The sequence below is a fragment of the Phoxinus phoxinus genome (genome assembly GCF_949152265.1).
Source record: "Phoxinus phoxinus genome assembly, chromosome: 10".
NCBI classification, from domain to species: Eukaryota; Metazoa; Chordata; class Actinopteri; order Cypriniformes; family Leuciscidae; genus Phoxinus; species Phoxinus phoxinus.
Genome location: NC_136885.1, coordinates 24149240 through 24165422, shown reverse-complemented (window position 1 = coordinate 24165422; position 16183 = coordinate 24149240). Strand labels below are relative to the sequence as shown.

General features: G+C 37.9%; 1 protein-coding gene across 2 annotated transcripts in view; it reads left to right on the top strand.

Annotated features, from left to right (window-relative positions):
- The first annotated feature begins 324 nt into the window (after nucleotides 1–324).
- Nucleotides 325–16183, top strand: part of tg (thyroglobulin) — a 37568-nt gene continuing 21709 nt past the window's right edge. Inside the window, exons 1-25 of one of the 2 annotated variants that reach the window (XM_079625081.1) lie at nucleotides 325–420; nucleotides 531–639; nucleotides 741–838; nucleotides 1763–1951; nucleotides 2162–2321; nucleotides 3136–3242; nucleotides 3543–3686; nucleotides 4180–4359; nucleotides 4768–5805; nucleotides 6769–7365; nucleotides 7480–7713; nucleotides 8029–8166; nucleotides 8695–8772; nucleotides 8897–8997; nucleotides 9122–9242; nucleotides 9751–9954; nucleotides 10704–10907; nucleotides 11050–11195; nucleotides 12668–12824; nucleotides 12953–13117; nucleotides 13468–13617; nucleotides 13847–14011; nucleotides 14851–14973; nucleotides 15081–15196; nucleotides 16046–16151. In XM_079625081.1, coding sequence (XP_079481207.1) covers nucleotides 336–420; nucleotides 531–639; nucleotides 741–838; nucleotides 1763–1951; nucleotides 2162–2321; nucleotides 3136–3242; nucleotides 3543–3686; nucleotides 4180–4359; nucleotides 4768–5805; nucleotides 6769–7365; nucleotides 7480–7713; nucleotides 8029–8166; nucleotides 8695–8772; nucleotides 8897–8997; nucleotides 9122–9242; nucleotides 9751–9954; nucleotides 10704–10907; nucleotides 11050–11195; nucleotides 12668–12824; nucleotides 12953–13117; nucleotides 13468–13617; nucleotides 13847–14011; nucleotides 14851–14973; nucleotides 15081–15196; nucleotides 16046–16151 — 4915 coding nt within the window. In that variant the 5' untranslated portion in view covers nucleotides 325–335. Of the gene's footprint in view, nucleotides 421–530; nucleotides 640–740; nucleotides 839–1762; nucleotides 1952–2161; nucleotides 2322–3135; nucleotides 3243–3542; nucleotides 3687–4179; nucleotides 4363–4767; nucleotides 5806–6768; nucleotides 7366–7479; nucleotides 7714–8028; nucleotides 8167–8694; nucleotides 8773–8896; nucleotides 8998–9121; nucleotides 9243–9750; nucleotides 9955–10703; nucleotides 10908–11049; nucleotides 11196–12667; nucleotides 12825–12952; nucleotides 13118–13467; nucleotides 13618–13846; nucleotides 14012–14850; nucleotides 14974–15080; nucleotides 15197–16045; nucleotides 16152–16183 lie in introns of both variants that reach the window. The other variant, XM_079625080.1, reaches the window with a different exon arrangement.

The window sequence follows — 16183 nt, the reverse complement described above, 5'->3', positions numbered from 1 at the left end:
TTTGTTGAAATATGAGGCCAACAACAAAAGAGAAGTAACAACGCACAGCTCTTTTTAACTCTGTTGGAAGTGGTTTTCAGAAGACTGATGAAGCAGTTTCTCCACAAAGAAGCACTCTCAAAAGTTCAAGCTTGGCTGCTCACTTTACAATGTCCAGAATGTTCTTATTCACCACCAGGTACTTTAACCAGTTTGGAGAGGTTAAGTGTTTTGATAGACAAATTTGTAAAACAACAGAATGCTGAACAGGTATGACCGTGCACATCTTGGCTATGGTATAAAAGATGCTGCAGTTTTGTAGCATTCACTAGGAGAGTTCTTGCATCCTAGAGAAGATGCAGAACATGGAAGAGATGATGCTTTTTTGTCTAACTGCCACACTGCTTAGCACCTTCTCTCTGACATGTGGAAAGATTTCAGGTGAGCGTCTTTGGTCTAATCACATCAACTTTGTTTACTGTTTGGAAGCTGTAGTTTTATGGACTTGGAAATTCATCCACCTATTATTAATTTCTTCATTTTACATTTAGAGTACCAGCTGGAGACAGAGAGTCTGAGTCAATGTGAGCAGCTCAGGTTTGTCAGTGCAGCTCAGGAACATGAGCACATCCCCCAGTGCTCTGAGGATGGCCGCTTCAGGTGCACTAACTGGACCGATGCTGTATATATCGTCATATAAATGTACCATGGTATTTCCACGTTGTTTGTGAAAGTTTGAAAAAAAAAATCCATTCTTGTAGGCATGTTCAGTGTAATCGTGGAGGTGGTGAATGTTGGTGCGTGAATGCAGAGGGACTTGAGATACCTGGGAGTCGACAAAATGGATCCACTGTTCATTGTAAGCCCTTATTCATACTTCAAATTGACATGTCCTCTGTTTTAAAAAGTGTTTTTACTTGGATTTGGGGTCCTTGAAAACAGATGTAAGACGTGAATAAATGTCAGTTGTTTATTTAAATTTCTTTCATTTTTATTTTTCTATAATAAACATATTAGTTGATTTAATGCCATTTCTAGGTTTACACTAGCATTCAAAAGTTTGGTATCAGTAGGAACTTTATTAATTTTTTTGTAAGTTTGTTACATTGATTGATACTTTAATTAAGCAAGGATGCAGTAAATTGATTTGAAAAAGTAAAGGCTTTTACATTTGTTACAAAAAAAAACCCTACTTGGAATAAATGCTGTTCTATTGAACGGTCTATTCATCAAAGAATTTTAAAAAAAAGAAAAAGAAGAAAAAAATCAAGCATTTCCACAAAAATATTAAGCAGCACTTCTCAATATTTGTGATAAGAAATGTTTCTTGAGCAGCAAATCAGCATATTAGAATGATTTCTGAAGGATCATGTGACACTGAAGATGAGTAATGATGCTGAAAATTCAGCTTTGCAATCACAGGAATAAATGAAAATTTAAAATTTGTAAATAATAATTCACAATATTACTGTTTTTACTGTATTTTTGATCAAATTAATGCAGCCTTGGTCAGCACAAGAGACGTTCACAAACATTTAAATAATCCTTCCGACCCTAAACTTTTAAACTGTAGTGTATTTGCTTGGTGTCTCTGGGAACCCAAACATAATCCTCGATCAGCCACTTCGTCACAAGTCAACAACAGAGATATGCTGTTAATATTAAGCATGATTAACATATTTAGGAGAACGTTTACATAAGGATTTAGTATGATCATAAGTTATATGTGTCCAGTGAATCATTGTAATTTCATTGAATTGACCACACTCTGTCCTCACTATAGGTTTGAGCTCGTGCCAGCTCCAGAGACAACAGGCACTGCAGACTGGAGACGCAACCCTGGTGCCAGTGTGTTTGGACTCAGGTGAGTACGAGCAGGTGCAGTGTGATGCGTCCCGTGGCCAGTGCTGGTGCGTGGACCAAGAAGGCATGGAGATCTACGGAACCAGGCAAAATGGAAAACTCTTAAAGTGTGAGTTCACTTATTCAGTGTCATATTCATTTGATTCCCTAGATGCATTATTTGAACAGTTTAGATGAGTCTTTAATGAAAGATCAAGAGTTTTATCTGCTTATGTGTTTTCATAGCTATTTTAATCCAGACTCTTAAATTGCTGGATGATGCTTAAATGGATACGATAAGTGATCAGATGTAAAATGATCCTAAACCCTTGACCCCTAGGTCCTGGTGTTTGTGAGGTGAGACAGCGGCGACGCCTTCATGGTTTCGGAGAACCCTCTCCCCCTCAGTGCTCAGATGAGGGGAGCTTCTTACCTGTGCAGTGCAAGTTTGTCAACACCTCTGACAGGATGATCTTTGATCTGTTACACACCTTTAACAGGTGAGACATGCCTTTTCTTCAAACCTTAAAGTACCGCTCAAAAGTTTGGGGTTGATTCTATTTTTTTTTTATTAATTTGAAAGAAGTCTTGTAAGCTCACCAAGGCTGCATTTATTTATACATAAAATACAGTAAAAACCGTAATATTGTGAAATATTATTAGAATTTAAATGAGTGTTTTCTATTTTTAATATATTTTGAAATGTAATTTATTCCTCTGATGGCAAAGCTGAATTTTCAGCATCATTACTCGAGTCTGCAGTGTCACATGATCCTTCAGAAATCATTCTAATATGCTGATTTGGTGCTCAAATTTTTTCTTGTTATTATCAGTGTTGAAAAATGTGTGTTTCTTAATATTTTTGCGGAAACCATGATCAATTTTAGGATTCTTTGCTGTATATAAAGTTCAAACAGCATATATGCATAATATATATATATATATATATATATATATTTAAAATCAATCCTTGCTGAATAAATGTTTATTTCTTTAAAATAATAAATGCAAATCTTACTGACCCCAATTATTTTTTAAATTGTCAAATAAGGATTATTTTCTCATATTAAATTCTAATTTAATTGAATAAAGATTGCCTTCTGAATTCTCTTTTAGTGAAGGGCTAGACATTTGTATCTGGGAAACCAGCCCAAGCGTGCATTTTTTACCACTAGACAGCAGTATTGTGTCAGATAGAGGAAGCATTTATAACTGTTTTCCTATTTTCCCATTACCCAAATTTTCCAGTTTTCTTTAGTTTAAAATGCATCTGCTCCAAGTGACTTATTAACTGAAGTTTATTTTCATCAACAGAGACCCAGAAGTGTTCCAGACCTTTAGTGTTTTCAGAAAGGCCTACCCAGAGCTATCTAGTTATTGTTTCTGTGCAGACAGTCGTGGAAGAGAGATGCCAAGCACAGGTGATGCACACCTCTTCCGTTACATTTCAGGTTACAGAACTGGGCCAAAAGTTCAAACCCAGCAAGAACTGATCCATAAACTATCACCATAAACTATGTGCTCCCGCAAAGCAGTGAACTCCTGGGCAACTGTCCCTGAAATAAGTGAACCGTAAATCAAATTGTATTAAAGCATCACCTAAATGTCAAGTGGTGCTATGATTTTGTGTTGTCATTCAAGGATTAGTTTGGCCTGATCAAGTTGTGACATTTTGTGTGCTGTATTATAAAGATGAATTGTTTTGATTTTGGTTTGTCTAGGTGTGGAGCTGCTTTTGAATGAGGTGTACGACACAGCGTTTTCAGACCAGACTGCAGGAAGTGCCTTTGCACAGTCAAACATGTATCGAATCCTACAGCGCCGCTACCTTGCTGTCCAGCTGGCCGTCAGCGGGAAATTTAGATGTATGCAACATTTTGTTGAAAAGGAAAGCAACTATAATGATGGTCATACACTGTAAAATTCCTTATCTTAATCTGTTTTTGCATTGTTTTCCTGTAAGAATATCTAAATATCATTAAATATATGCATTTTGCTTCTCAGGTCAATTTAGGATGTTTAAGTTTATTTTTCTTCATTTGCAAATAGTATTTTCTTGATTTAAACAAAGAAAATACTTAATTACATTTTGTCATATTATGTTTTAAACGAGAACAATTTGCCCCCGCCCACAATTTCTTTTGCCATTATAAAATAAACAAATATTTTTTTTTTGTGGTGACTAAATAAACGTTAGTTTCATGTACATGGAAGCATAGAATATGAAAAACAATAAAATAATACTATACAGGCAGTGCAGGAATAAAATTGACGACCTAGCATTTTAACACTTGCTACATCTGTATAATAGTACAAGTGCTCACCCCAACAGTACCCAACTCTTTTTGTATTCATAAGGTCCCACCCCATGCGAGAGTGAACGGGCCACAGCTACTCAGGCTGGTAATTCCTTTGTACCCTCCTGTACTGATAATGGAGTGTATGTGCCAACCCAGTGTCAGTCCAGTGGCCAGTGCTGGTGTGTGGATGCTGATGGCAAAGAGATCTTTGGCACACGCCAGTATGGACTACCAAAATGTAGTGAGTTTGTCCATTGCATTTGTGTGTATTTCATGGTATATTCCATACTTATGTGCCATGATGCCTTTTCAGCATCTCTGGTAACAGTAAATCTTGATTTTATCAATCAATAACATTGAGAAGGTAGTCAAAAAGTAATGTAAAAATACATATGTAAACTCATTTTGAATTACTCGAATAATCCAATCTAGCAGTAGGAATCCATGCTTTAATTTGTACATTTTGTTCTATAATAATAGTGATCTTTAAGCTTAAAGCTTATTTAAATGATTTTACCTGCAAAGGGACCAATGAAGCAAAATCTAATCTTTGAGTTCTGAGAGTTTATGGTTTAGCGGTCCCTTCAAATTTTTAGGTAGAATAGAGTTTGTGCACTGACTAATGTTGTGTTCCTTGTTTGTTTAGGCACTGGAGTGAAAGACTGCCTGTCTGAGAGGAGACAAGCCCTCTCCAGGCTTTTTTATGGCCCAGCTGGAGACTTCAGCAAGAGCAACGTGTTCTCCGTTTCCAAAGACACCCTCTCTTTTCTTGGTACTTGCAGTCCTGAATTCCAGGGGCTTTTGGACAACTCTGGTCTTCTGCAGTCGTTGCCAGAGTTGGAGCGTCCAAATGTCAGAGACATCCTGGCAGAGCTCCTTCAAGGGATGTTTCCCTCTGGGGCTCTTGCCCTAAAAGCTCTTGCTCTTGCCCCGAATCCCAAGAGACTCCAGGAGAATCTCTTTGGAGGAAAATTTCTGAAGAATGCTGGCAATTTCAACTTTACTGGCATTGTTGGAAACAGTGGTACATTGAGTTTCAGTCAAGTTTTTAGTCAAGTTGGTCTGATGCAGGCCGGGACCGGCTTGATGCAGTTGGCCAAGACCTTCGCAGACGACTCTGCCAGTCTTAATATAGACCGGGAGATTTCTGATGCGTTTGGTCGTTCTGTAAATCTGAAAATCAACCGAGATATGATTAAACTTGTTTCAATGGCTCTTGAGAATGAGCAGTTTCTCACTACCCTTCGAGAGGCCATCAAACAGCTGAAGGCAAATGGAAGCACCCAGTTGGGTCAACTGTTTCGTGCAATTTTCCAGAAATCAGATGTTTGTAAGTCTGTGACTTCCACCTTGACTTCATACATACCCCAGTGCACTGAGAATGGACTATACCAAGAAGTTCAATGTCAGGGCACAGAGTGTTGGTGTGTGGACTCTCGTGGTCTGGAGATAACAGGTTCTCGCACTACTGGGTCCAGACCGAGATGCTTATCCCAGTGTGAGAAAGAACGTAAGATGGCTATTGCAGTCAAAGCCAGTAGTTCTGCAGGATCTGAGGTCTTCATTCCTAAATGTGAGACTGATGGTGCTTACGTAGCAAGACAGTGCCTTGGCAAAAGTTGTTTCTGCGTGGACCGATCTGGAACAAAACTCAGCATTCAGAGTTCAGGAAGCTCTCTTCAATGTGAGTCTGAACACTAAACACAGATGATTAATTACATAGCTATGTTCATACATTTAATTAAACACACATTAAATGATCTGGCTCATATGTAATAGACAACCAGACAAAATGTATGCATTTATAGAGACATAGAGAGACATCTTGTTTTATGGAGCTTAGGTGCTTTCAATTTTGCAAGGCTTCTTCTTTGCTTTTTATTTATTTTACTCTCAAAATTGTCTGTGTACATTTTAAGCTGAATGTGGAACACTTTTCATAGTCAGCCTTATGTAACCTACACTGGTATTTATTTTTTACCTGTAGGGGTACAGCAGCTTGTCACTGGGGAAGTACCCTTAAAGGGACAACTTTGTACCTTATCTACCCCTAAAAGGTGCATATTTGTACCTTAGAGTACTAATAGGAACCTTTAAGGGATAATGTTGTTGTTGGTACAATGTTGTCTCTTGAAGGGTACTGTCCCAATGACAAGCTGTTGTACATTTTTTGCACATTTTCTCTGAAAGTGTATAAAAGCGAATTTCTGTCTCAGAGTTAATTGTGGCACTATGTAGAAATTGTGACTTATTTTCCATTATTGTGACTATACTCATTCCTGTAGTTCAGAATGTAGAGCATACACCATCTGCCAAATGGATAAATATAAATGTTGTATCTTGAAATTGTAGCTTTAATCTCATAATTGAACCTTTAGTTCTCAGAATTGTGACTTTATTTATCAGATTTACATAATAAACTACATAATGGCTACAGAAACCAGAAATGCACCATAATGCCATGCAGTTTATTGACAACAAAAGCCCTTTGCTATACAGAAATGGCATCATATTAACACTGATTATACAAATCTGAAATGTACAACTTGGATTGACATTTTAATATTATTTTTTTAAATATTTTTTTGTCATGATTTAAAATATGTTGAGATTTGATATATTATCCTTTATTGACTTTCTTCCAAAGGTCCAACAAACTGCCAGGCCACAGCGACCCAGAAATTCTTGTCCACAATCCGCTCTGTTCTCTCAGATCCATCTTCTATAACCCAGCTTTCTGAAGTGTACATACCTCGTTGTGCATATGATGGCAGCTGGAACCAGATCCAGTGCGATGGACCTCCAGAACAAGTGAATGAGTTCTACCGTAAATGGGTTCAGATCGTAAATTCCAGACAAGACCTGCCCGTCTCAGAACTTCTTGGAATTCTGCGAGCCTATGCAAGAAACACAGAAGCAATGGCGTCATTCCGAGCCTTAGTATCTGAATTGTTCAAGGCTGGGCACCACAGAGTATTCCCTGTCCTGGCTAAATTTGAGAAGTTCTCTGATGTTCCATCTGACTTATTAGAAGGGAGCGTTGAGGCCAATTATGGACCATCAGTTTTTCTGAACCCGTTATCTTTCTGGAGACTGATCAGAAGAGAAGATTCTGGTTATCCAGGTCCGCTATTAGACTTCAGTGTTCCTCTCGGGAGCTTTCACGTGCGTCAATGCTGGTGCGTTAATCCTCAAGGAGACATGCTATCAGATAGCAAGGCTCCTGTTGGACAAATTCCCAAATGTGAGTTATACACAATAGTAATTAATATATGTAGTGGCATTACTATCTGCTCAAATATTGCTTTATAATCTATTTAAATCATCTTCATAATATCTAATTTGTGTGTCTCTTCAGGTCCAGGTCCTTGTTCGATGGTTCAAAGCCAGGTTTCTGAGTTCCTGAAGCAGGCTGAGGAGCTAATCTCTACTTCAAACAACACACATGTGCCTGTGGGTTACGGTTTCCTCCTGGCTGAGAGTGTCTATCTGACCCCTGTGGAGTTGGAGCAGACACGCTCCTCAAAGATCCCCATCACTCAAACTCTGCTGAGCAATATCAACTCAGCATTGAGACTCGCAGCTCATTCCAGTACAGTCTTTTGTTTTATCTGTCTCAAAATGAAAGTTAAAAGATGCTGCAAAAGAAAGTACTAGACGTGTGAGAAAACCCTGGAAATGAAGTGTCCCAAATGATTCACTATGCACTTATACACTGTCTATACATATGTACTATGTACTCAACCGTGTAGTGTATTAATTTTATAAGGTTATTTGGTCATTCAACAAGTCTGATAGCCCTTCCCCCTTGTGCTATTCAATTAAACATTCCACACGTCGTTTCTTTGGTTATTTGCTGTAAAGCTCTACCCACACTAATATTAAATATGCTTTCGCTTCTCGACAGCCCTACATTTCTATTGGCAGAGCAGACTGATGGCCAGTGACAAAGATAGACAGAGTTTAATGTTGGGGTACCAGCCCTACATCCCACAGTGTGATGCTTATGGCCAGTGGCTGCCCAATCAGTGCCACCAAAGCACAGGTGAGACCATACTCCGGTACTTCATACTTCATATAAACAGCTTGGCACATACACTACAGTTTAAAAGTTTTGGGTAGGTAAGATGTTTAATGTTTTATTTATTTGATCAAAAATACAGTAAAAAACTGTAAAATTGTGAAATAGTATTACAATTTAAAATAGCTGGATTAGATTTTTTTATTTTTTATTCCTGGGATGGCAAAGCTGAATTTTCAGCGTCATTACTCCAGTCTTCAGTGTCTCGTGAAGTCGTGATCCTTCAGAAATCATTATAATAGGCTGATCTGGTGCTGATTCTTTTACTAGAAAGTAAAAAAAAAAAAAACATTTATTTTAAATCGATTTTTTACTGTCACATTTTTTATCAATTCATTGGATCCTTGCTGAATAAAAATATGAATTTCTTTAAAAAAAAAAAAAACTTACTGATGCCAAACTTTTGAACAGTTGTGTACTTCTGCCAAAGGAAAATATTTCAATATTTATTTGTGGATAATTGTCATGTTTTTGCTCTGTCTGAAATCATAGGTCACTGTTGGTGTGTTGATGAGGAGGGTAGATACATCGCAGACTCTCTGATGTCTCGTTCTGCGGCCCCTCAGCAGTGTAAGAGTCCAATCTCATGTTTTACTCAAATCTTTTCAATAATTATCAAGGTTGTTAGGGGAACTGCTAGTTTTACTTCTGGGGTTTATCATTGTAAGCTGATTTGTGATAATTTGTCTCCCAGGTCAAACTACATGCCAAAGGCTCCAAAGTCATTTCATGCTTTCTGATTGGATGCAAACAAGCTCTAATATCACTTTCACTTATAGCCCTTCATGTGAGGAGGTAAGGCCTTCTTTTTGTGGTTATTTAGGTTGTACTGTACATAAAAAAGTACATTCAATATTAACTACTGAAGGTTTGCATTTCATGTGTATCTGTCTCATTGTTTGTGTGCACATATCTGTAGGATGGTGAGTTTTCAGTACTCCAGAAGACCAGTTCAGGCCATTCGCAGGGGTTGTGCGTGAGTCCAATAACCGGACAAGTCATCCAACCCGCCGTCGCCAATCCCTCTGGAGAACTGCAATGTAATCCATCCGCCCATCCATCCGCCCATCCATCCACCCATCCATCCGCCCATCCATCCGCCCATCCATCCGCCCATCCACCCATCCATCCACCCATCCATCCATCCATCCATCCATCCATCCATCCATCCATCCATCCATCCATCCATCCATCCATCCATCCATCCATCCATCCATCCATCCATCCATCCATCCATCCATCCATCCATCCATCCATCCATCCATCCATCCATCCATCCATCCATCCATCCATCCATCCATCCATCCATCCATCCATCCATCCATCCATCCATCCATCCATCCATTGATTGTATTTCTTTTTATATATATATATATATATAAATATAACCTAAAAAAAACTATGCTCAAAATAAATATACAGTTCATTCTACCCTGTACATCTTAACATGGGGTCATGACCACAGCACCAACATTAAGTACTGTGTCTGGTAGCAAGGTGTTGAGAAATGTACCACGTCAGACCTTTGTATTATTTTGTGTGTTGTAGGTCCAGGTTGGTGTTCTCTACAAAAGACTCTGGCATTGCAGAGAGAGGTCGGTGTGGGGTATGAGCCTGAATGTGTGCAGGACGGGCAGCGGTTCTTACCCCTGCAGTGTGACCTGTCCGACTGTTGGTGTGTTTCTCAAAGCGGAAAGGAGCTGCCAAAAACGCGGACCTCTCGCAGCACAGGACAAACCCCAGCCTGTGACAGTAAGTGAATTAGGTCACACTTTGCATTTCTTTAAAGTCGGCATGAAATGGAGGTTGCGATAGTCTTTTCTTCCCTATTGTTAAATGTAAACACAAACAAGAAAAATGTTTTAGTGTGGTACTTTATTTTGTCATTCCGGTGATGGCAAAGCTGAATTTTCAGCATCATTACTCGAGTCTTCAGTGTCACATGATGCTTCAGAAATCATTCTAATTTGCTGATTTGGCGCTCAAGTAACATTTATTATTATTATTATCATCAACGTTGAAAACCGTTGTGCTGCTTAAACATTTTTTGTGGAAATGGTTATACTTTTTTCAGGATTTTTTGATGAATTAAAAGTTAAACGAACAGTATTTATTTGCATTGATTAAATAGTAATATTTTGTAACATTATAAATGTCTTCACTGTCACTCTTGATCAATTTAATGCATCCTTGATGAATAAAAGTCTTACCACAAATTTTTGAATGGTTTCTGATTTCTGAAGCATCATGTGACACTGAAAACTGGAGTAATGATGCTGAAAATTTGGAATTAAATTACATTTTAAAATTATTTTGAATTGTAATAATATTTCACAGTATTACTGTTTTTACAGTGTTTTTAATTAAATAAATGCAGCCTTGGTGAGCATAAAACATCAAATTGAACATTGAAAAAAACATAATAAAAACTATTATTTATAAATATTCCGTAAAAACGTTTTTCTTTTTGACAATTTTTCATTTTTATTTTCCATTTTCAGTTCCTGAGTGCTCCCTTCCATATGGAGACATTTCCCATGGTGCCATTCTGTGTAGCACTGCGAATGTTGCGGGCCAGCCGACCCAGCGCTGTGAGCTGTTCTGTGACCAAGGTTATGTCAACACCCTTCCTGTCGCCAGCTTCCTGTGTGATCCCCAGGCGAAAAACTGGCTTGATGATGCTCCACTTTCTTACGCCTGCCAAAGTAAAGGCCACACACACATTGTTCTATATTTACCTTTTAAAATGCTCACAGGTTGTTGCAATATTTCCTTTTGGGATTTGCCTTTCTATGAAGTCTTGTTGCTCTAATTTCTGAGCGTCTGTGTGGTTATGATGTCAATCAGAGCCTCAGGTATTGCAGACAGTTCAGGTGTCCTTAGAGCTACAGATGTTCCTGGCTGAGGGCCAAAAGAGTTGCAGCGGGTTGAGTGTTGAGCTACAGGCTGCTTTGCTGCAAGACATGAGAGCTACAGGTCTCTGCAGCTTACAGGTACAACACACACAGTCTGCTTTGAGATATATCATATTCATGTATAAAAAACACATTTTTAATGTGTGACAAAAAAATAAGCATAATATAATAAAGACAACGTGGGTTATACTTTATTTTAAGGTGTCCTTGTTACAGTGTAATATTTATTAACAACATGTACTCACAATACAATTAGGGCTAGAGTTTGGTTTAGCGTTAGCAGTGTGTAATTATGCATTAATAAGTATATGTAACATTGAGACTGTAAAATAGTGTTACCACAACATGTTTTAAAATCAAATATCTGGCTTTTATTTTGACATTCTCCTAAAGCCAAAGCAAATTATGAAAAAAATAAAAAAATAGGAAAATATTTATATTGTGTTTTGCGAATACAAAATACATCTAATAAAGTATATTTGTTTAAACATATTTATTTAATATATTAATTTAACTCTCAAATGTAACTTTGAAAAAAAAGAACACATTTTTATGGAGCCCTTAAAGGAACACGCCGACTTTTTGGGGACTTTAGCTTATTCACTGTATCCCCCAGAGTTAGATAAGTCCATACATACCCTTTTCATCTCAACCCAACTCTGTCTGACGCACCCTCACCACAGGGCTACTCAGGTGCTGCGAGCAAATCACTCCGCAGAAGTAGCAGTGCTTCGCCTTCTGAGAATATAGTTTCCAGTATGTATACGGTTAGAAGAAGGCTGTGTCTCATGTGACCTTGTTATTTGTACAAGCTGTGACTATACAAATCACAACATGTAAATAGGAAAATGTTGGCGTTATTTTGTCACTTATTGGGAGCAGTATGCTAGCTGGAGCCGTTTACCTCCAGTCTTTGTGCTAAGCTAGCGGTGTGTGCGTCAGACAGAGTTATGACACACACGGAGATTAAAAGGGTATGTATGGAATGATCTAACTTTGGGGGATACGGTGAATAAGCTAAAGTCCCCAAAAGTCAGCGTGTTCCTTTAAGGGGACATGGTCATAGAAAAAAAATATGAGAAAACAATATATATTTTAGTTTTTGCATTGGCTTGCAGAAGTTTTGCATTCCCCTGAGAAACTTTGTGTTTGCTTGCCAAACTTTTTCATTCTTTGCTAGTAAATGCAAACTTTTGTGGGAACACAAAACTTTTGGAGCGAACGCAAGCTTTTTGAGGGAACACAAACATTTTTGCAAATGATCCGAAAACAGTTTAAACATTTTTTTCCTCGCATCACATATTTTTATCATCACCATTTCCTTTAGGGACTTCATAGGGGATTCCCAAACAGTCATTTCTCCACTTATACTAGTTTAGATGATAGATCATGGACAAGCACATTTTTACTTAGCCTACAATATTAGATTTACTGCCAATTTCATATTCAATATGTAGGTATCTTTGGCCTAGATTACAACATCAACAAATTGTGCTGATCTCTAAAACTACAGATACAACTTCTTTTGAATGTTTGTTAATGTGTCTTAGCTGACCTCATCCGGCCAGACCAGGTCTGTTGCAGTCTGTGACGAGTCATCTGTGTCTCTTGAGTGTTTGACTGACAAGGAGGTCACTGTGCGCATCACCTTTAGGGCCCGCCTCTCTGACCTGCCAATAACATCTCTCCCTGATCTTCATGATATTGGTGAGAGCAGCCTTTCCAATATCTAATGCCAAATGTTTCATTTCACACTCACATTACTCTGAATCATTGATGTGTTTTATTATTCCATGTACTTTTCTTTCTAAATATTGCATGTTTATTTTTCCCAGATATAACACTTAGTGAAGAGAGACTGTTAAACAGCGTGAAGGCATTAATCCGAAGTGGGTCATACCTGTCCATCTTCCTCTCTGACGGTTCTCTCGCTTTCTCTAGTCCTCCCTCATTTAGCTGCATGGCTGGCTATAAGCGGCTCCCACAATCCACTGGGTGTGGTAGGTTGGCTTCTGTACCATTTGGTCGTCTTAATGACAGACTGTCCTTCGTACCATAAAAGAAAATGGCTTTACTTGTGTTTCTGAATATGCACCAATAAAGTTCTATAACTGATGCACATTTTAGCTTATGGGCATGTACTAAAATAGAAATGTGGTCTGCAAAAATGTGTAAATGTATTTGTGAAGGTTTATGTAATATTTCAAACTGCACATAACTTCTTCTCTATTATTAATCTTCATTTCTGTATCTGTCAAACTTTCTCTTCTTTTTCCACTCTGCACCATCCTTACTCATGCTCAATCACTTTGCTTACTGTGTGTTTGTTTTTATCCTCTCTCACGCACAGTGTTGTGTCCAGCTGGTTCATTTTCCAGTGGTGGTGTGTGTACTCCGTGTCCACGTGATACATTTCAAGAGGAAGAAGGGCAGGTCTTCTGCTCTCCCTGCCCTGCTGGAACATCCACTGTGGCCCAGGGAGCCTTCAGTGCTTCTCATTGTGAGTAAAGGCCAAAACAAATCAGCCCAACCCAAGTGCCAACTGCCACACAATTTCAAGAACAGCAGGTGTAGATGGTTACAGTTATACATGACAGCTCTGTCGACATGTAGATCATAGGTTTCAGAGGCAGGAGAGTGACCAAATAGGAATATTGTTTTTTTCACTTATGATTTTTCATGGTTTAAAATTTCATTTCTATTTGTCCTCTTGTCTGAATACTCTCAAGGTCTTACTGAGTGCCAGCAGAGTGAACTGAGTTGTACAAATAAAGGGGATTTTCTGTCAGCCCAGGAGCACCCCGTGTCTGGCAGATGGTTGTGTGTCTCCCCACAGGGAGAGGAACTTTCTTGGACGTCTTCTGATGGTCCAATGACAGTTGAAGAGTGCAAAGGTATGTGCTACATTCAGCGTTAAGGGGTAGAAATCACTAAAAATAGCAATGCTGCAACATTTTTATACAGCGTGACAGTAGTGCCGGTGTTTTTAAAGTGTAGCCAAATTATAAAGTTGCCACAGAATGAAAATGCACTATTTTTTTTATTTTCTAAATGCATGTTATTGATCACATTGTGAACAATTCATCCATGCATTTATTTAATTTTTAAAAGCCTTTTTGACTTCATAATTGAATTAAAATGTCACAACTAAATTTTTCTCTCTAGTGACGTATGCTCGACATAATTTAGTCCCCTTAAACTCGCCTCCTCCTTACATTCAGATCTACGTGCATCCAATCAACAACTGATGGATAGAACCGAGCCTCTAACCTACTTGAGTTTTCTTTATTGATAATCCATTTTACTCAGGTGCACATAATAATACGGAAGAAAAGACCTAGTTCTACTAGTTCTATATCACTGCGACTTTAAATACTGCTTTTTGTTACTATATTTTTGATTCAGTTAAGTAGATTAATTTTTATATTTGGTGTAAATTTACCCTACCCTAAGATCTTAATAAAAGGAAGCCAGATAAATGATTGTAAAAGTGAATCAAATTACAGTGGTAGTTTTATATTCAAAAAGATATTGCTTTATTAACTTGTTAGTATCTTGTAGTCTACCTAGCTACTAGTGTAGCTAAACTTGGAGAGCTACAATTTGCTTTTCACAAGACACATTATTTATTTAACAGTGCTTAAGTAGATCAGTAAATCTTTATCAAGAAAGCACAAACTATATTTAAATGTATTTGTGTGTGTTCAGAATATCCCTCTTTGTGTGTTTGCAGTAATGGAAAAGTTTGATCTGGTTGCTCCTTCCTCCCTGCTGCTGAGATCAGAGAATGCTGAAATACTGAGCTCTGATTCCTCACCCCAGCCAAAGGAAACACAACTCAGGAAGTGTGTGCTTGGTGAGATACACTGTTGAATATTGCAGCTGTGCACCTGTACTGAATTAGTCAGATGTGTACTCGCACTCTTCATGACTAAAGTTGATCTCATCCCTGATCTCTGATAGATTGTGCCCTGGAAGATTCATGCCAACATGTGGCTATTTTCAGTGATGAAGAGAAAACTTACTGTGAGCTGTACAGCACCAGTACAGATAATGTTGAATGCAGGACCTCTGAACAAGTATGACCAAAATGCATTCACACTTTACCCCATAAGAATTGTATATTACATGCGGTGTATTTGTTAGTGATGCATATTAGCTTAAAGGGATAGTTTACTTTAAAAAGAAAATTCTGTCATCATATACTCACCCTCAAGTTGTGAGTATCACTCAATACTCAACCTTGTATGAATTTCTTTCTTCTGCTGAACACAAAGGAAGATATTTTGAAGAATGTCAGTAACCAAACAGTTAACTGGTCCCATTGACTTCCATAGTAGGGAAAACAAAATACTATGGAAGTCAATGGGACCAGTTAACTGTTTGGTTGACATTTTTCAAAATATCTTCCTTTGTGTTCAGCAGAAGAAAGAAATTCATACAGGTTTGAAACAACTTAAAGGTGTAAAATTGTCATTTTAAAGTGAACCTATCCCTTTAAATTAGAAAGTTTGGATTTCATAAATTATTTTTGTGATGTTTTTGAAAAAGGTTTTACCCCGACTTTTGAATGGTGTTCTAATGGTTAAATGCTTTCTACATAAAATGAATACATAATCTTCACTTTTTAGTTTCTAACTTTCTAATTTCAGCATTAATTTGTCAGAGTGGATGTGTTGGGTTACCTGATTTAACAACCTCTTTAACATAAATCCTCATTTGTCTTCACACAAGCTAATAAATATAAACTGAAGCACATTATCTTTTGAGAAGACAAACATATTTAAGAGTTATTTCCAGTGTTATATCTGGCATTGGGCCTTTTTTTGCCTTGGTTGCACTCATATCTCCTTTCCCAAAAGTGACATGATTATTACAAAAAAAATGGAAGGGAAATTTTTTTTATTGCGGTTTGTTTGGCATTTCAGAGCAAAGGGTTTCTGGGAAATGATGGTGCTGAGACGTTCCAGACTCTCAACTGTGTTTTGAAAATAAAAGGAGATGAACCCAATCTGACGGTGCTGAGAAAGGAAGGTAAGATCATCAGATATTGGTTATATCCCTTA